The 21,223-nt window shown below is 40.4% G+C and overlaps 1 protein-coding gene across 1 annotated transcript; it reads left to right on the plus strand.

Annotated features, from left to right (window-relative positions):
- Positions 1–317: 317 nt before the first annotated feature.
- On the plus strand, positions 318–20,920 carry LOC112543258 (immunoglobulin superfamily member 1-like). The gene is made up of 9 exons (XM_088142710.1): positions 318–518; positions 644–679; positions 1,475–1,771; positions 6,865–7,158; positions 9,573–9,863; positions 12,138–12,428; positions 14,530–14,631; positions 15,634–15,671; positions 18,969–20,920. Exons 1-9 carry the CDS (start codon positions 488–490, stop codon positions 19,125–19,127), a joined length of 1,539 nt encoding a protein of 512 aa, XP_087998836.1. The 5' UTR covers positions 318–487; the 3' UTR covers positions 19,128–20,920.
- Positions 20,921–21,223: the final 303 nt, after the last annotated feature.

Genomic DNA, 21,223 nt, shown 5'->3' on the forward strand with positions numbered 1-21,223 from the left:
GCAGTTGACAATCAAAGCAGCAGAATCAATAATACAGTGAGAAATATCCTATCCAACCTAGGAGCAGCTTTTCCACCATCAAACCCAAAGGCTCTGCAGAAGGAAGAAGGGACTTAGTTTTTCTTCTTTTTTCCTCACTCCCAAGGGCATGCTGTAGAGTCTTAAAGCTCTGGATCTTCTGCAAATGATGCTTCAGTTCCTCCATTTCAACACACCCATTTCACCCAGGGTGACTTCCTCTATTTTCTTCTTTTTCTTTCACAACTGTTGCTGAAGTTTTAGATTATTATCAGGCAGAATAAGGAGGCTGTTGTCTGAATTACGCTGCATTTTGGGGACTGCATGAGCAGGAGAAGATCTCTTCCATAGATTCCTGTTGCGTTTCAGAGATCCCAGCAGCAAACCGAGAGGCTCATTTGGGCAACAGGGCAGGACGAGACAGAGGAGCTCGGAAGCTGGAAGAGCTGCTGCCTACCGAACTCCCAACATGAGGCTCATTTTCAACCTGTTCCTCCTGGGTTGGTATTGCCGGCAGGCAGAAGGTGGGAGTGGTGGGCATCAGTGGCCTGGTGCCAGGATCAAAGATTCGGGATCAATTCCTGCTGCTCAGATATCTTGACACTAATGGAATCATTTTTTTCAGGATGGTGGCTGGCCAGGCAGAGGTGGATGGCTGAAGGTGAGTATCATTAGAGAGACAAATGTTGGATGGATGCAAAATGGGAATTAGATGCCACGGCCTCCTCATAGCAAATCCATTTTTCTTATCCCAGCAGTATGTTTCTGTGTCTTGGTTTATGCAAGCAGGCAACCAGGGAAACGGCATGAATGGAGAGTGACAATTATGAAAGCCGAGTTTGTTAAAGGGAGAACTCTGGATGTTCCTGTCGCCTCAACTCCAGAGACACTGTGTGGTTGGAGTTTCCAAAACACATTACTCACAACTTGTCCTAAGAGTTGTTGCTTCTCCTGAGTTACTTGTCCTAAGATTTGGCTGAGTGGAGCATTTTCCTCAGAAGGCAGAGGCCTAAAACCAAAGCAAGCTGTTAGAGGCGAGAGAGCTATTTTCATATTCTGCCCTGTGCCCTCAAAAGCAAGGTGGAAGATGCTCTCCCGTCTAAAGTGGGGGGAAAATCACCCCCAGTCCTTTGGGTTTCACTCCTGGAACCAGAGGGGCCCGGAAGTGTTCTTCTCTCCTGGCAACTACAGTATCTTGCACTAGTGCAGCCTTTCTCTCTCTCGATCTGCGGCAACTCACACGAGTGTGAATCACTGAGCAAGGGAAATATTGCTGCTCTTTCATATACGGAATATTTCATATTTTACAGGCTTCCATATATAGCCCTCACAGCACATTAAATATTGCTTGTTGGCTAAATATATAACCTACCAATCTCTCCCAGATTACACAGTCAAACAACTGCTTCCAGGGTCTCCATGTTATAACCTCTCTCTTTTCTCTCCTCTTATCCAGGACAGTATCCCCAACCTTCCATCTCAGTGAATCCCAGTAACGTGGTTGCTGTTGGAGAGAATCTACGCATCAGTTGTAAAAAGGAAAGGACCCAACGAATAGCATTAACTTTTGTTCTAATGAAAGAAATCTCTAGTCAGTGGTATGAGAGATTCCCTACCATTAAGACACAGAGTGATGAGGCTGTATTTCATATTGTCAATGCCCAAAAATCACATGAGGGGAAATACAGTTGTATATACAAGATATATTCACTTTGGTCATACTACAGCAGCCCAGCTTCTATCTTTGTACGAGGTAAGAGTCCTTCCAGTCTCTGGTCTTTGAAAAGGAGGAAGACCTTTTCCTTTGCAAAGCTTTTGGGTTTGGTGGTAGAAAAGCTGCTGATAGATTGGATACTTTTAACTGTATTATTTATTCGGTTGCTTTGATTGTGAACTGTTATGAGTCTTTGGAAGTAAATCTTACTTGTTCCTTGCAGTCATACCCTAATACTACCAGGAGAGTCGCACATTTTTCTGCCTTACGCAGGAAACTGCTTTCTTAATGGTCTGATTCTATTAATGCATATTTTCATTCTCTTCTTTGGAATGGATATAATGGTATGTGGGAAAGACACTGGGAGAATGGGCAAAGAGATGCTAACCAGGGTACAGTCTGATAAGGGACAGCATAGTTGGGAGCTGGATACTGTGCAGGAGAAGAGGCTCAGAAGGGACCCTCTCTAGTTTCTTGGGCTGTAAAGGAGACAGCAGAATTGTATGTTCAGACATGCAAGATTCTGTTAATGTAGCTTTACAATAACGTAGAATGAGTTTATCTGGTCATGTTTCCTGTCTAGTCTACCTATTAAGACTGACACTGAATGATGTACCTTAAACTGGAAACCTGAACAGCAGAACTGGTCTCTACTGTTCTTGGCACAAATATCTATCTTTTCCTCCCTTTTGGAAATTTCAGGTTCCAGTTTGTTTGCATGTAGATGTCTGCCCTCATTAAGGGTGCTTCCTCATGGCTGGGCCTACATGCGTTTCTGAGTTGGCTGAAAAAGTACATCACCCTAATAGTCCCCACAGCTGAGCTTTGTTGTGCCTCAGCAATGAGGCTGATGAGTGTGCTGTCCTTACAGATCTAATGTGGCAAAGTTTCAGGGCCACCATTGGTAGATTCCCTGGCTTCCTTTGCCCTACCACCCAATGAATGCAAGTTGCTCTCCATAAGATTTGGCTTGGCAGTGAAGGGTTGGAACATGGATTATGGCTCATTCCAATATGTCTTCTGTCAGCCATCACAAACAGAAAGCTAGGCAAATACAAGTTTGAAAGTCTTCATTGTTGTGTTGTCCACTTTCTGATAATAGCCAGGAATCAGGTGAGTAATTAGCCAAGAACACTTGAGGCTTGAATTCAAAAAGTACATAACTGGCCTTGTGACATGGGTTGTAGGGATCTGCTAATAGGATAAAAGATGGAGGTGGTGCCACAGGAGTTGTTGGTGACAGCCCAGGGTTCAAGGCCCATAGAATTCCATGAGCCAGAATGTCAAGCCTGGAGTCTCAGTGCAGGACCAGGAGCATGTGTGAGAGGAATGCTTGTCTGGAGTATGAGAGTTGTTTCCAAGAGAGGGCAAAGGCTTGGAGGCTGCTCTTAGAGAGATCCTGGGTGCAAGATTAACTTGACTGAGGAGTTGCTTCCCTGTTCTCTCAATGCTGACCATCTTTGCTCAGCCTTTTGCAGCTGTCAGCTGATGTGTTTTTGGGCTAGGTGTCTTGCCAGCATCTGGCCCCTCATGATCTGAATTAGATCTTACCCTCTTGGGGTCATTGTCTCCTAGAGCAACTACAGGGTCCTGATTGCCTGCTGGTTCCTCAAGCTGATGGTTTGTCTGAATTGCCTCTTCAACTTCTGACTCAGATGAAACCATACCTGTCAGCCCTTCAAGTAGGTCAGATATCACCAGAACTATATTGGTATGGGCTATAATAACAGAGTCTTAAAATCCTGACAGAGTTTTTCTTTCCCTCCCTCTTATACCCAGGAGAGCCAAGACAAGGCAACCTTGAGTTTCTTCCTCACCCCCTCCTCTCTTTCCTGGCTAACCAGATATTTTTGTAATGGCTGTTGCATATTTTCTTCAAGGCTCCCTCTGTACTTTTCTACAATAATACTGCATCATCCAGCTCCCTCCTATGCCTCACTGAATGTTCACCCAGAATACTTGAAGTGGGGGGAAGGGAGGGCTACATGTATAACCTACCAACCTCTCCCACATTACACAGTCAAACAACTGCTTCTAGGTTCTCCATGTTATAAAGTCTCTCTCTTGTTCTCCTCTTATCCAGGACAATATTATCCCCAACCTTCCATCTCAGTGTATCCTAGTAACATTGACTTTCATTCTAATGAAAGAAACCTCTGCTCAAATTATAAACTACCCTACAGTTAAGACACACAGCAATGAGGCTGAATTTCATATCGTCAAAGCCCAAAAAATCACATGGGGGGGAAATACAGTTGCACATATTTCAACAAGACATCTTCAGCTGAGTCACACTATAGCAGCCCAGCTTATATCTTTGCACAAAATAAGAGCCTTTCCGTGTTGTTTTCATCAATGAGACTAAACTGGTTATTTCCTACACCTATAAAGGGAATTGAAAATCTGCATTCTCCAAGATGCAGGAGAGATGGAAATAGCCATTCTCTCACTAAGGCTGATTCCTGCAAAGTTCGCAAGTGATCAGTCCAAATTGAAACTTCTTGTGCAGCCAAACTCAGCAGGCTGGGTGTGTGCTCTTGAACAGCTAATATGCCCCCTTGGGCTGTAATCCATTTCTTCCTCCTCATTTTTCTAACCACCCCAATGCATCCATGTAGGTGAAACCTTATGAAAAAGGGCTCTCAGTTTCTCTCATCTTTATTTCCTTACATTTGGAAGCCAAAGGGATGACAAATTTTGCTAACAGAAATGTTAGCAAATGAGGTCCCAGGTTCAAATCCTGGACGAGCCCCCATTTCTGTTAGCAAAATTTGAGAGTTTCTGACTCTCCCCAATTAGGATTCAGTCCGGCAGAAGATCAGACATGAAAACACCAGCTGAGATTTTAAAGTTTTTATTGAAAGCGGGCCAATAGAGTCAGCTGGGGTCTCCCCTTAAGGTAGAGAAGAACCCCGGTCACACCCAAAGAAGATGATTTTATACATGTTTCTTAGACAGAGATACAGCAATTAACAAATGATTGGCTAAAATTGGCATAAATTTGGGTTCCTCCTTATTATTGGGGGAAACATATCTTCCCAATGACCCATTGGTTGCTAGTCAGAGTTCGGGGCACCCCTTTTGATCTTCTGAAATTTATTGTTTCATACAATGCAGAGGTATAGCAGAGCAGCTAGAGGTGGTTCTGAAGGCTAGAAGATTGGGGTCACTTCCTCCCATATCTTTATGGCCTCGACACTTAAGGAGACAGGTTGTCTGCCTAATGTCTTTCAACATAACAGAAATGAGGGAACTGTGTGAAGGTTCATGAACATCAGTTTCCTTGTCATCCCTTTGGCTTCCAAATGTAAGGAAATAAAGATGAGAGAAACTGAGAGCCCTTTTTCATAAGGTTTCATAGGGGGAACTCAGAAATAATGCCCTCTAAATTTCAGGATCAAGACAGAACAGTATATGAAACACATGTTTTCCATACAATTATAAGGGAAATAGAATGCCTGGAACATTAGGAGTAAACCTTGTGCTGTATCATGTATTTCTTTGTTGATTTATTGTTCTTGTTTAGGTTAATTATAATACTTGTAGTTATCAATGCAGACAAGTCCCTCTTTTCATTAACCCTGATCTTGTGGATGGTTCCTAGATTTGTTCAGGGGTCTTTTCCAGGGTGGCCAACTGGACAGTAATCATTTAGCCTAAACAAACTGGACTTCTTTGTTCTTTATTCGATGGGTATTGAAGCAGGAAGCTCAGAAAACTGTTGACCACAGAGATTTACACCAATGCTGGTTCCTGGATGAAAGAGGTGTTGTTATACCTGTGAGACTGAAAAGCAGAAATATCTACTAATTAGTCAAAGCTTTCCCAGCTGGATATTTGGCAATTAGTATCTTTTCTACCAGCAGGTTTAATAATCATAGAATCCTGTGGGACCATGGTTACCGTTTTGAATGCTGGTATTTCAAATTGCAGGGAGAGATGATCCTTCTGGGTCAAATTCTGTCAATCTTAGAACAAAACCTCTGAAACCAAGGAGCCAATTTAGTCATCAGTGTCAATTAATACATTCAATTAAGAGGATTTTCTAAGGTGGCTGCTGTTGCATCTCTCCCTCCCCCCACCCCCACCCCCCGCCAGGCCCCCAAAAAGGGAGAACAGAGGACACAAATTTGCATGGATTTGGTTCATCCCTGCAAGTTTAAAGAAACATATTACAGTTCAAATCTCTCCATCTAAGCCAGCAGGAAATTATAATGGCATGACTGTGCTGTCCTTTTGCTGATACCTAACCTGCCCTATTGCTCCACTTCACAGTCATTTGACTGTCCTCCAAGGATAGTGGGTGATAAATGGACTTTATTTCTTTACAGGGTGTCCGTGGCCTGGGTCAGAATAAGGCAGGAAAATATTACCTTAATATTGCAACAGGTGGCTTATAGCTCTCAGCAGCTGGCGATGAGCTGAAGTCAGTATTATGAGGACAAAGGAGGCAATTCGTGTTCTTGAGGAATGATTGTGCCATGGTTAGGTGGCTAATATTGCAACAGGTTACTTATAGCTCTCCCCAGCTGATGTCATGAGGACAAATGAGGCAGTTGCTGTTGTCAAAGAATGATGGTGCCATGGTTAGGTATGAGGGGACACCTCACCTAAGATGCAATAAGCTTCAGGAGATCAAGAACTATAGAGGTTAGCAGACACAGTGCTATTTTTGCCTCTTCTTCTGCACAGAAAGGAGGGAGTCACTGGGTGAGATTTAAGTGGCCCTTCAGTTCTTGACCACCATCCATTCTATGTCACTGACAGCAAAATGGATTTTAAAAGATTAGGAAGGTGCTCATTTTATGGACGTGCCTGATCAAAGCCTATTGAAACAATTGCAGTCTCTAGAATGTCTCCAGGGTGGGATCATTAAGGCAAGATGAGGGCTGCGACGATATGACTGAAGCCTTGACCCTTTTTTACATTCATCTCATGCTCAACACAGGAAAAAAAAGGCTGGCTTGGATCACCTCATGGTCACAGCTGCTGTCTTGATTCTTGGCCTCCCACCCCAGGTGGATTTTGACCTAATCGTAGTTGTTTCTGCTTGGAAATGCAAAGACCATTTTAAAGACTCAGGCTGTTGCAAATATTGCAGTATTAAAATCTCACTTTTTTCCCTCATTCAGAACAAACTCATCCCAGCCCCTCCATTTCGGTGATCCCCAGTGACATGGTGGTCCAAGGAGAAAAAGTCACCATCCAGTGCACAAATGAATATGACCAATTTGCAGAATTTAGTCTCATCAAACAAGGGGCTTCAGAACAACCACCAGCCAAAAGCACAGTGCAGAAAATAGCCGAATTCCTTATTCCCAGTGCCCAAGAATCAGACGGAGGGATCTATTTTTGTGACTATCGATTATACCAGAGCTTTGACAGATACTCAAAATTCAGTAACAGAACATATATCAATATAACAGGTAAGGACAGGATTCATTTTCTTCAGAGTTCTTTCACAAAAGAGACTTCAGTGTTTTTGCATTTTCTGTACATAGAATACAAATAATATTAGCAGCTGAATTCTCTTTTTCATCCATCTCTTAATGCATCTGCAACTCTATAAACTTTCATTGTTCTCCTGCAAATCAAAGAATATACAAAAGTCATAATCATAGTGTGATGCTACCCTCTGTTGTAGGGTGACAGACCATGCTGTAGAATGAAGGCCTTGGTAGCAAACTAGCAAACACAAAAGCATTTGTGTTCCCTTTTTTGTTTTTTGGGGTTTTTGGTGCCTTCGAGCCAGTTTTTGATTCCTGGCAACTGCCTGGACTAGTCCCTGCAGTTTTCCTGGCAAGATTTTCAGAAGTGGTTTGCCCTGGCCTGCTTCTTCTTAGGGCTGAGAGAGAGGGACTGGCCCAGGGTCACCCAGCTGGCTTTGTGCCTAAGGCGGGACGAGCACTCACGGTCTCCCAGTTTCTAGTCTGGTGCCTTTAACCATTACACCAAACTGGCTCTGGATACATACATACATACGTACATATGTACGTACGTACATGCATACTATGAAATCTGCTAATTCATTACACTCTAAGCCCTGTTAAAGGACCATACACTATACCAATTCCATAAAAGCATTGAAAAAAGAGGTACTTTTATTATGTGTTAAGGTTGTATGATGCATTAAGGAATATGGATCTGGAATATCATGGATCAAAGAGCAAGGTATGTGGCAGGAAATAAAGAGCAAATGATTGCAAGTTCTACATAAATAGTGGAAAACTAAAGCAAGGAGATACATGTGTGTACCTTCATAAAATCTTTACTAAAGATTCCAATACCAAAAAAAGGAGACTTAACAGAGTGTGCAAACTATCATATAATATCCTCAATTTCACACGCTAGCAAAATAATGCTCAGGAACATCGAATGCAGATTAGGGCCCTACATGGAAAAAGAGCTGCCAGATGTTCCAGCTGGTTTTAGAAAAGGCCGAGGAACACGAGACATTATTGCCAATGCATGCTGGATAATTGAAAAAGCCAAAGAATACCAAAAATAAGTCAGTATGTACTTCTTCGATTATAGAAAAGCCTTTGATTGTGTCAGTCATGTCAAGCTGTGGTATGTGCTCAGAAAAATGGGAATCCCAGAACATCTCGTTGTCCTCATGCGAAACATATATATAGGTCAGGAAGCCACAGTCTGGACTGTGAATGATAGTGAAATAGATTGGCTCCAGGTTGGCAAAGGAGTGTGACAAGGTTGCATACTCTCCGCTTATTTATTCAACCTATATGTGGAATATATATTAAGGGAAGCTGGATTGGAAGAAGCTGAATGTGGGTTTAAAATTGGAGGAAGAAACATCAATAACCTGCACTATGCTGATGATACTACTCTGATAGCTGAAAATGTAAAAGATCTGCAAATCCTAGTACTAAAAGTCAAAAAGCACAAGGAAAAAATACTTCAGACACATTATATGACGATCCAGCTCTCTGGAAAAGACTCTAATGCTGGGAAAATAGAAGGAAAAAGAAGAAGAGGATGACCAGCAGTTACAGAGGCGATGAGTGCACCGTTGGGAGACATGAAAGAACAGGTTAGGGATAGATCGTCTTGGAGAAAATCTATGTATGTGGTTGCTAGGAGTTGAAAACGACTTGATGGTACCTAATCGATGGATTAAATATTGGTTTTTAACTTGTTTTTGTTAGATTGTTGTTTTAAATTGTTGTGAGCTGCCCAGAGTCACTTAGGTGAGATGGGTGGCCATACAAATTCAATGAATGAATGAATGAATGAATGAATGAATGAATGAATGAATGAATGAATGAATATGAATGGATGGATGGAGATGGATGGATGGATGGATGGATGGATGGATGGATGGATGGATGGATGGAGAAAAAATGTAGACTGTAAAAGTGAGGAACCGTTATGAAAGAAATAGATGGTTTGGTCATATAGAGAGAATGAACAAATGGCAAAACAAAGCTATGAAAGAGTGAGTGGGTTGAGGGGAAGAGAAAGACTGAGAAATTATGTTTGGATGGAGTTGAGAGTTCTCCAGAGGAAATCCAAAATTATTTTCAAGCAAGCAGTGAACATGAAACCTTGCTCAAGTTCAGGAATGCTGCTTGTTTCGTGATCTTTATTCCTCTATTTTTATTTTCCTATCCAGGAAATTCCTCAGCAGTTACTTCCATCTTACTAGTGGTTTGCATAAATCTGAAAGAGGTGGAAATTGTAGGTTCTTGCCATTTTTAAGGCTTCTCATTTGAAATTACTTTATTGTCATTGTACCTCATACAACGAAATTAAATGCTTATTTGCGAAATTTGATGCTTATACTGCCTTTGCTCTTTCTCTAATATTTCCTGGCTCTCAGATCCCAGCGTCTCCAAACCTTCCATCCATGTGGAACCAAAGGGACAGCAAATTCTTGATGCGAATGTCTGGATCCACTGCCAGGGGCCAGAGAACAACTTGACCTTCTCCCTCTATCGGTCAGCAGACTTTATAACATCCCAAAGGACAAAACCAGAGAGTTCCTTGGCCAAGTTTCCCATCTTTGGGGTCAGGCTGGAAGACACAGGGAACTACAGTTGTCGCTATCAGCTGAGAGGAAAACCCTTTGTGTGGTCAGGGTTAAGTGACCCTGTGCAGCTGGAGGTGAGAGGTGAGGACTTTGGGTTGCTATTCCCCAATCCCCTAACTTCCAAACCCCCTACCCTGATTAAGACGCATGAGTAAAAATGGAGGCCGCTTATTCAGATCCATTTGAGGCAAGCAGAGGATGAGATGCTTTAATGCCATGAGCAAAGGTTCACAAAATCAGAATGAAAGAATTGGACCCAAGGTCATTTGCAATACACTTATAGGAGTGAAGACCAACATGTGTAGAGTCAGAAGCAAAGGATCTGGGACCAATCTGACGCAACACCGGTGTAATACGTGCATGCATCCATCGGTTCTACCACTGGAGGTGGGAAGCCCTCAGTCTGCTAAGCCACACAGGTGGGGAAGAGACATAAATGGAGTCCTTGGTGCTCCCTGAGCAATGGTGGTTTCCTTGCAGACGTTTCATTACGCAACTAGATAACATCATCAGTGTGAGTGAGGACGGGGTTTGCTCCCTGTTAGATAGATAGATAGATAGATAGATAGATAGATAGATAGATAGATAGATAGATAGATTTTTATTTAACATTACAGTTAAAAGGATAAAAACTAATACAAACTAAAAAAATAAAAGAATAAAAAAAAAATAGTGCAGAAAAGAAGAGAAAATAGAAAGAAAAATAGAAAAGAAAAAATAAGAATAAAGTAAAGAAAAAGAAAAGAAATATATAAAGAAACGACTTCCCCCTTCATCACAGCTAGTATAAACAATGTTAGTAAATTATCACCTTCTCTTAAAATACAACAAATGTTCTCTTCTTCCCATATCTCATCTCTTATCTATAAGCAAATCCTTAAAGTCTTGTTCTTCAGTCCTGGTCAGCAAAAGTCCACTAAGAGTTACTAGAGATAACAACATATCTATTTTAACCTTGATTAGATAAGCCAACTTTTATTCTTTCCTTTTACTTTTAGCAATCTTGGTCTTTAATCCCTTCAAATAATGTCCTAGAACTTGATTTCTTTTCATTTTTTCTTTGTCCCTTCTCACAAAATTCTTCTAAACCTCTCTTTTGTAAATCCAATATAGGAAATTATCCAGGTCACTCTTTTGGTTTGTTATCTGTATATCCCTTTTAATTATTAAGAGATCAGCCGGTTTCATTTGTATATCCAGTGTAGCATCTTTTTCCATCTCATTCTTGTCTATCTATAATAGCAGACACTCTTAAAATTAACTTCTGGGTCCACATATATGCTTCAATATGTCTAATGTTAAAGTATTTTTAGCTGAAAAGCAGTTAAGAAGCAATTTCTGAAAACGATTAGAAAAGGAAATATGCAAACCAAGTGTCCATAAAGGCGCTGATGGCAGTTTGAACGAGATGGCTATTCCCTTGTCCCCCAGAGCTCTAAGCCCACCGGAGACCGCTGTCTTGCAGTCTCCTTGTGAGGAGCAACTGTCTGGAGCCCTTGTAGGCAATCCCAATCCTGTCCTTGTCTGGAGAGGAATTACGAAGAGCCAATCTACTCATTGGCTCTTCATTCCACCATGATCGTCAGTTTGCCATTTCTTCCCCAGAAGTCTTCAGCCAAGGTATTTGTTTCAAAGGTCTCTTCTGCAGTGAAATTTGGGATGAATCCTTTGCTCTTCAGGGTCTCAGAGGAGCATCTTTCCCAGGCCTACTTGGAAATGCCATGACTGGATAGCTGAGTTTGCACAAAATGCTTAAGTTGTCCAGTTAAAGCTGGTGATTGTATTTGCACAATGAAAGAACCTTGATTGGTTTTAATCTTTCTTTGTCTTTTGTATCTTAGCATGTGGTATCAGCTCAAGCCACTTTACCTGGGTTAAACATGCGTTCATGGATCACAGTCCACTTAATTAGATTATTAGATGCACAAACTTTCAAGCTGAGCAACATGGATATATATACGTAACCCTAACCCTAACCCTAACCCTAGTATTCGAAAGATTGTCTGATGGAACAAGGAGCATTGGGCACCTACAATTTCATTTTGACATCTTTGTGCTTTTATTGATGCCATTCATCTCTGCAAGCTAAAATTGTTTAGTATATCTCTATGAAGACACAGAATGTAATATATGGGAAATTTGGGATCTGGGATAGGATGGTGGAGCAAGGGGAGACAATACAACAAGCTTTCTCATCAGCATTTGAGAAACGAGTATCTGAGAATGGAGAAGAGGATCCTTCTCTGGCAAAAAGATTGAAAAGGGGCAGGTGTTATTCATGGTTGAATTCAGCAGGAGATCCTTGCCTACAAGGATCTCTGACCTTTCACTGAATCCTCCTCCTCCTCCTCCTAGATCCCAGCCTGACCAAGCCTTCCATCCAGATTATAAATGAAGACAAAGATGGTCCAGAAGCAAATGTCGCTATACGGTGCAATGGGACAAAAGAGGATCTGGCTTTTGCTCTTCTGAAATCAAGGGAGCAGATAGCTTACAAGGCTGCAGAGCCAGAGGAAAAGTCAGTGGATTTTCTTCTCCACCAGATGAGGTTGGAAGAGGCACAAAGTTATACCTGCCAGTACCGCCACAAAAGCAGCCCCTTTGTCTGGTCAGAGCCCAGTGACCCACTGGAGCACCCTTGGGGAGGTAAGATAGCAAACTCAGCATATTTCCTTTTCTCCATTCCCCCCATCAATGAACCGTAGACAGACTGGATTTCTGGAGGATCTTGAACTGGGGCAGATCTCTTAGTAGTGGAGATCAGATAGGCTGGTGGTCATATAAATTAGGGCAGGAGTAGGGGACCTTTACTGGGCCTGGGTCTACCTTGGAACCTTTGAAATGTTTTGTGGGTGCAACCAAGTAAAGGCAGAGACAGAGAAACTTTGGCATACAGGTTGACAGGTAGACTCTCCTATTTTTAGTAGGCTATAATGATAACATTAATAAACATAAGAGACTGAGAAAGAGGTAGAGATGCAGAAGAGCAGATAGACACTTAGTGCAATACAGACCAGAGGCTTATTTGCACTGCTGAGTTATTCCATCACCAGATTATAACAGATCATTAAAATTCTACATGTTATAGGATATTAATCAAATAGTGAGCACTTGCAACGATTGTTTGAGTTAACTGTAAAATGAGAAGATTTAGATTTAGATTTAGATTTAGATTTAGATTTAGATTTAGATTTAGATGATGATGATGATGATGATGATGATGATGATGATGATGATGATTTTTCCCTTGACAGCAGCTGCTCAAATTATTTTGCCAATGACAAGGAAATGCTCCCAGGGAAACATGGAAGGGGTGGGGGTGTTAGCAATGTACATATTCCTTTATGCAGGGGAGGGGGGAGAAGAGGGGATTTGATCACAACTGGACCTTCAGGAGCTTCAGCTGCAGGCCTGCCTGTCCTTGGAAGTTGATCATGTGACCAGCTTCAGGTGGAAGCCTGTGCCAACATGGAAGTGTGCCAAGAGCAGAAAGAGCCTCTCTTCTTGGAAAATAGTGGGGAAAGAGACATACATGAGGTCCTTGGTGCTCTCTGAATTTGGTTGTTTGTTTGCAGACGTTCCATTACCCAACTACTACATCATCAGTGTGAAGGAGTGTGGGGTTTGCTCCCTGTTTATATACAGTAGTTTGCCCTGCCAGTGTTGGTGGGGTATGGTCTTCTCCTTGGTAGTTCCTTGATTAGGGTATTGTTTTCTGATTGATTGTTTTCCTGGTGTCAATCCCTGCTTATCTGGGTGTTGCCTGCTGGAGAGGATGTGTTCTGGTTGTCTTGTTCCCATCTTAGCTTTTGTTCTGATCTTCTTAGCTTGAGTCAAACAACCAAGTTAAGACAGCATCAAGGACTCCACAATTCAATCCTGAGCTACAGATATTTTCTTCTATTGAAAAAAGAATAAAGTTTGAATTTTCAGTCTGTTATATGTATGGGTAGAGTGTTACAGTTTGCAGTTGTTGATTTTCTGCACTAAGGATTTTTCTTGCATCTAGTTTGACTATCAGCCAGGATGGAGCCTGACAACTATTGCTATTATATTTACTTAGCTAGAATTGGCACACTTTTGATGCATTTTAGTATTCTTATGAAAAATATTGCAACCAGCAGTGACAATCATAACGGCAAGATCTCTTGTTTAGAAGCATCTGCCATATTCCACACCAAAAAAACACAGCTGTGCAACTTGCATAAATTATTGAAAGTTGCATTGTCTGTAAACTACAATAATGTGGATTTTAAAAACCAACAAGCAGGTCTAGTATTCTTCCCACTACATGACTGATGGTAATGAGCTGGTGAGTGGAGGAGGACAACTCCAAAAAGCCACTTTGGTGTAATGGTTAAGATGGTGGACTAGAAACTAGGAAACCCCAAGTTCCAATCCTCCTTTAGGTACAGAAGCTAGCTGGGTAACTTTGGGCTAGTCCCTCTCTCTTAAGCCAAGAGAAAATAGGAGGCGGGAGCATTATGTACTCTGCCTTGAACTGTACAAAATTAAGGCAGGATATAAATGAAATAAATAAACTGGAGAAGACCACTGTTGTCTTCCTTACTATCTCTTGCCTGGAATCTTGAAAAGGTTGCCAAGACACTGGAAGGTAGGGAGGTTGAGTAGATGAGCAGATGAGTGGACTGATAGAAAGATCACAGCAGAAAGTCATTCATTGCCCATTATGCATTTATTAAATAGCATGATTAGCCTTCTAATCAAGATGTCCATGGTTTTATAGCTGGACTCTCAACAATTCTATGGGCAAGCACTGCTGCAGGCCTTTTCCTTCTGGCTATCTTCCTGGTACTTGTCCTCATTTTGTACAGAAAAAGGAGAAAAGGTAAGAGATACGGGTTGTTTTACAGCAGCTGAGATTAAGGCTATACTTCTTCATGTTTGCTTAAGAGTCTCATTTGATAAAAACCTGTTCATAGGACAAAGATGCAGTTTGCATGAGAAAGAGAACTGTTTTCCTTTAAAAATGAAATAAGATTCTAGTCCTTATGATAGCAAGGAAACAGGTTGCAGAAAGCCATGGGTACCTCTGGAGCACCTTAGCACCAGAAGTAGAAATGGCTTCAAACTGACTTGGTTTTGGGAAGGAAGTTAAAGCTGTACTATTCCGGCAGTCTTTATCTGGGTTCAGGTAACCATCATAGGTAGTTTGTTATTATTGCTATTATTATTTAATTATTGTATTTTGGAACTGTTGTTTGCTGCTATAGCTTGGAGTAGTCTATAAATATTGCAAATACATTAAATCGATGTAAAGGAAAATCTAAGATTTGTTTCTTTAATTAATAGAAGGAATACCCTTAGCAATCATTTCTGGCCCACCTGCATTGTGATATTGAACTGCCAATCACGTGACTTTAGTCCACTTTTCAGGTTGGAGGAGGCATAAAAAGTGGGAACAGAGTGGGGTGTCCCTACTGCCATGTCCACCTTTGAAGCAAAGGTGTTTAAGAAGGGAATGTTTCCTTTCAGAGATCTCCCCTCCCATTCCTATCCTTAAAACCTATCCACAAATTTTGCCACATTCCTTTATGATGAGGACATCACATCACTGGATGATCTTCAGTCTTCCAGAAGATTGGAACCTTTCCAATTATATGATCCCATGATTTTGTTTGAAAATTCCCTGCATTTCTGTGGGGTCCAGAAAGCCAATGTAAAATTTACTTGCTTTATTGCAGAATTCTCCTAATGCAGATAATATGCAGCCAGACAGTAAGCCCTTCCCTATTTTAAGACAAGGACCTTGGCTGTAGAAAATAAGCCAGCAGTTCTCATTTAAAATAGACTGGGGAAAGATTTTTCACAAGATCTCTTTGACTTACAGGCTCTACTGTCGAAGAAAGAAATCTGCCAGTGAAGATGGTAAGAAATATCCTCTACACACTAAAATCCTATAATTGTCAACCCCTCATCCATGAATCTGTATGTCATAAATCCACATGACAGGGCTAATATTCATTTTTAGAACAAGTGTTTAAAGACAAGCTTCCCCAAAAGCAAAGAGAGCCCTTAAGAAAACCTTCACATTTCATGTTAGGCCAATACTTTTATTGGGTTTCCTAAGTGATCACAAGCAGTATACAAGTTTTCAGGGTAAGTTTGAATGTCAGCAAAGGAAGAGGCAAGGTTGTATACTCTCTTCTTATTTATTCAACCTATATGCTGAATAAATATTGAAGGAGGCTGGATTGGAAGAAGATGGTTTTAAAACTGGAGGAAGAAACATCAATAGCCTGGGCCATGCTGACAACACTACTCTGATAGCTGAGGATGCAAATGACCTGTAAGCTGTAATAATGAAAGGCAAGGGGTACAATGAAAAAAAAATGGAACTATGATTAAATATAAAGAAGACCAAACTAATGAGAATAGGTACAGCAACCAGCCTTAGAATTAGCAACAAAGATATTGAAGTGATGGATGGCTTCTGCCTTTTAGGATCAGCTATTAGCCATAAAGGAACCAGCAGTCAAGAAATATGCCACAGGCTAGCACTCAGTAGGGTAGCAATGAAGGACTTAGAAAAACATATTCTGATACCATGATGTATCTATATCTACAAATATTAGAATTGTGCAGGCAATTCTTTTCTTTGTGACACTCTATGGAAGTGAAATTTAGACTTTGAAAAAGCAAGGAACTGATGCTTTTAAACTTGATCAAAAGTTGAAGTTGAAGAAGACTCCTGAGGATATCAAAGATAGCCTAGAAAACAAACAAATGGATCATAGAACAAACCAACACCCAGAGTTCTTACTCAAGTCACAAAAAAACAGGTTCAAACTATCCTGTTTGGGACACATTATGCAAAAACTCAGTTCCCTTGAGAAATCCACAATGCTGGAAAAAGTGGAAGGAAAGAGAAAAGGACAGCCATCAGCACTTTGGATGGACTTAACTATAGCAGTGATGGTGCACCATTGGGGGATTTGAAGGGCCAGGCTGGGGACAGATCATCCTGGAAAAGGTCTATTAATGTGGTCTCTAAGAGTCGATGCTGACTTGATGGCACTTAATCAAAGGGCAAAAAATAGCTACTGATAGACATACTTGACTTCCAACTCTGCTTCTCCAACACATTACCATATAATGATTTCCAACGTCCCCATCATCTCAGGGCACATGATTAATCTGCGAAAGTTCTGATGATCTTTAGGGGGCCTCAACTCAACCCTGGAAGTTTTCTTCATGATTTTTCCAAATATTCATTCTTGTTTGGGCCAAGATTCTGCCTAATGATGATGATGTGAAATGAAATTTGCTTATTTAGAACTACAAGGCATGTGGCCAGTTTTCCTTTCTACACTGTCTCTTTTAAGATGAAACCAAAATTAGTCACTGTATAACCCCAGATTATGTAATCAGGGTGTGGATGATATCTCGAGGAAACCATGTGACCAAGTAAAATGTCCTGCAAACACTATTTCAAGAAAATTAGCCATCAATAATGCTCTTGGAAGTATATACAGTCAGAGAAGGAAAAATGGCATAAAGTGTCAGGCTTGATTGATATTATCCTGTTTCTAACAGAGCAAAATTTGCCTTTCCATGGAACATATTCTCCCTATGGCATGATGACTATATGCTGATGGCTTCCTCTGTAGAGATGATGTCAGCTGAACTGAGATCTGAAGTGTCACCTTGAACTATATACAGTATAGCATCAGAGAGCTGAGAAAAGAGAGAGAAAGCAAGCATATTATGCATCTTAGCATACCCGCCACCCAGAATACCTTCTCAAAGAGATAATAAAGGCTTAGTAATATGAAATCTTTGTGGATGGGACCCCTGATGTGTTTCATGCTGAAGAGGAAATATTTACATGAGGAAGACTGGAAATCCAACAGCTGAATGATTCCTGGCCAAGTCTTCTCAAGGGAACTAAGATCATTGCTAAAGGATGAGATCACACCTCTGAATTCAAGGAAACATGCTGAAGAATTCAAAGAAGGAAGCACTTCCATGAAGAACCAACCATTATAAAATTGCTTTATTGCTTTGAGCATATAAAAGAGTTGCAGTGTTCATCAATGCCATGGGTATGCTCCTAGAAGGAACCACGGAGATGTTCTCAGGCTTGTTCTCATCTTTCCTTAATGACCAGCAGTCTCAGAGGGGAAAAAAAGTTACATAGTTTGTGAAGTCTCAGCCCACTAGAATCCAAACAGGAATGAGTTGAAAGAATTTTGTTCGTGTTATAAAATCAGGAAAGGCTCAAAATTGTGCATCTGTCAGGTGTAATAACAACAGTAAAATGATTAGAATGTCCATAGAGGATTTTTAATATAAGTTTGGGGTGGGGAGAGAACTTATGCAGAGTGGACAAGAAACCAGTCTCTGGATTTGAGGAGATGCATGCATATATGTGTATGTATGTATGTGTATATGTGTGTGTATATGTATATATATATGCACACACACATATCCTGCCTTTTTATATATATAACTCAAGGCGACAAACATACTTAATTATCCTGCCTCCTATTTTATCCACAAGAACCCTGCAAGATGCGTTGGGCTGAAAGAGAATGACTGGCCCAAACTCACCCAGCTCCCTTTCATGCCTAAGAGAGGCCTAGATCTCATGGTCTCCTGGTTTCTTGGCCAGCACCTTAACCACTACACTGAACTGGCTTTCAATGACTATTGAATGAATATTGTTGATTCATAGTGTTTTAAATTGTGATCTACTTTGACTGGCCAACCCAGCCATAGGCTTCTGTGGGGAGGACATGGGGGCAACTGACAAAACATGTGGCATATCACAACACAAAACCACCTGTTTTGGCATATGGGGACACAAAAGAATGAAAGGATGGGGTTTGCATTATGATTTACAATGCACATTTCATTATTGTGGCATCATCATGGTTAGGTATGGATTCATCAAGCATCATTTAGCTGTTTTCATTGTTCTGAAGAGGCCACACGTCGTGTTTCTTTAGAGCAGTGTTTCTGAACCCTGGCAACTTAATGTGTGGACTTCAACTCCCAGAATTCCCTAGCCAGCATGCTGGCTGGGGAATTCTGGGAGTTGAAGTCCACACATCTTCAAGTCACCCAGGTTGAGAAACACTGCTTTAGAGCATCCTTAAAGGCTTCCATTGAAACATCAGCAGAGGCACCGTACCCTCAATCTCTTTCTTTTGTTCTCTGCAGCTGTCAGAACCTGCCATTGAGGAAACCCCTGATGAAGTTTCTTATGCTGCAATAAACCACAACTCACTGAAAATCAAATCAACAGATCTTCCTGATACAGCTCCCGAATCCTGTGTCTATGCAGCAGTATCTACAAAAAAAACTAAGGAGATCCAATAGACAAGGCTATTCAGAAGTGAAGTTCATTCTGAGATGTTGCTGTACCCTTCTATACCACGGATACACATGTTCAGGAGGTCTTGTGTATACATATCCTCCTTCCTCCTCCACAGTTTTAATTGTTCAATCTCAGGGATATGCTGGACTCAGGCTGGCATGTATCCTGCCCATAAGTGTCTTCACAAACAGATTATTATGTCCAACATTGCAAATTGAATCCTGGTATCTGGCAGCTCAAGTCCAACTCTTTCCAGAACTGAGATGGGCCAACAGCAGAAAGGACCAGACAGGGAGATGTTGAGAGACTCACTATGGAGTTACCGTGTCAGAAATTCTAACTGTGACAAATATGAATTGTATATTATTTCAAAATAATTATGTTAAAACATGTAATTAAATTAAGAAAGACATGTTAAGATGGAAAAATTAAAATTGTCACTGTTGGGGAGAATTTCTGTGATAAAAATGAATGTTTTGCCTAGAATGATAGCTTTGTTTTAGACAATGCCTGTTTTGATGACTGATGTACTATTCAAGCAATGGCAAAAAGATATATCTAAATTTTATGGCCAAAAAAAAAAAATGAGTTAAATACCAACTGTTATTAGATGCAAAGGAAAGAGGAGGATTGGGTTTACCAGATCTGAAATTGTATTTTGCAGCTTGTTTCAATTCTTGTTGAAAGACTGGGTGTTGCTGAAAAACAAAAGACTTTTAGAGTTAGAAGTCCATGACCTGAAGTTTGGATGGCATGGATATTTATGGTATGATAAAGTTAAAGATAATGTGGATTTTCAAAACTATTTTATTAGATGTGCCATATTGAGGATATGGAATAAATATAAAGCCAGGCTGTGCCCAAAAACACTTTTATGGATCTCAGCACAAGAAGCATTTTATTGAAGAGAAACAACAGGCAAAGACAAATGGTTAACGTACCAAGAATTACTGGAGAATCACCAAGGGGAATATAAAATTAAATCAAGAGCAACTAATGGCAGGATATAGGGTTAGGGTTAGGGTTACATTATGTTACAATCTGAAATAGAATTTTTATAAAATAATGTATCATTGGTACATAACGCCAGAGAAATTATCTAGAATGTACGAAGGCATTCCAAATGTATGTTGGAAATGTGAACAACACGAAGGGACATTCTATCATGCTTGGTGGACATGTAAAAAAGCTTTAAAAAATTGGATTCAAATACACACATTGATATAGAGGATTTTAAAGATTAATATTCAGTTGAAGCCAGAACTTTTTCTTTTAGGACTGATGAATACACAGTTAGAAAAGAATCATGGAAATTATTTCAATATATGATTACTGTGGCAAGATTATTACATGCACAAAGATGGAAAGATTCGGCCATGGAGGAACAGTTGATGAAATTGACAGAACTTACTGAGATGGGCAAACTGACTTCTTTGATTAGAGAAAAGGTCATTATTGACATTCATCAATGACTAGAAATCCCTTATGGGCTTTTTGTGTAAAAAACGATTTTGTGACTTATGGTTTTAATGATTAGAAAGAATAAGTTATAGAAAGAAGGGAATTATGATGTAATCTTAGAGAGCTTTAATTAGAATTGTATGTATAATTGCTGAGAGGAAGATCAGAAGACATTTCTTTATATCTTCATGTTTTCCATTCTTTTATTTTCTTTTTCTTTTTTCTATCTCCTTTTTTCTTTGTCTCTTCTTTTCCTTTCCATTTTTTCTTTTTCAATTCACTTTACTATTTTTTTGGAAAGCTTGAAGAGTTGCTGAGATGTGGCTAACTACAATTTAATAAACACATAAATAGCAATATACTAACTACAAAGTGAGTAATTTATCATGATCCTGAGGATTTTGGTATCTTAATACAAAATGCAAATCTTACTTCTCTTCTTGTCCAGGCCAGATTTCCAGGCTTCCCATTCAGAGAGATCTAGTCTCAGGGTCATCCTGGAAAATGTCCGCATCATCTAAAAGAAAGGACTTTACAAATCCTGCATAGTTGAGCCATTCTTTTATTTTCTCACCTGGCTACTATGGGGAGAAAAATGCTCACTTTAATTAAGAAACCAAAATGTTTGGAGACAGAT

This window comes from Python bivittatus, unplaced genomic scaffold, assembly GCF_059951505.1.
Source record: "Python bivittatus isolate LINGU-HERP-01145 unplaced genomic scaffold, Pbiv_v1 ctg000440_np1212, whole genome shotgun sequence".
Classification (NCBI taxonomy): Eukaryota; Metazoa; Chordata; class Lepidosauria; order Squamata; family Pythonidae; genus Python; species Python bivittatus.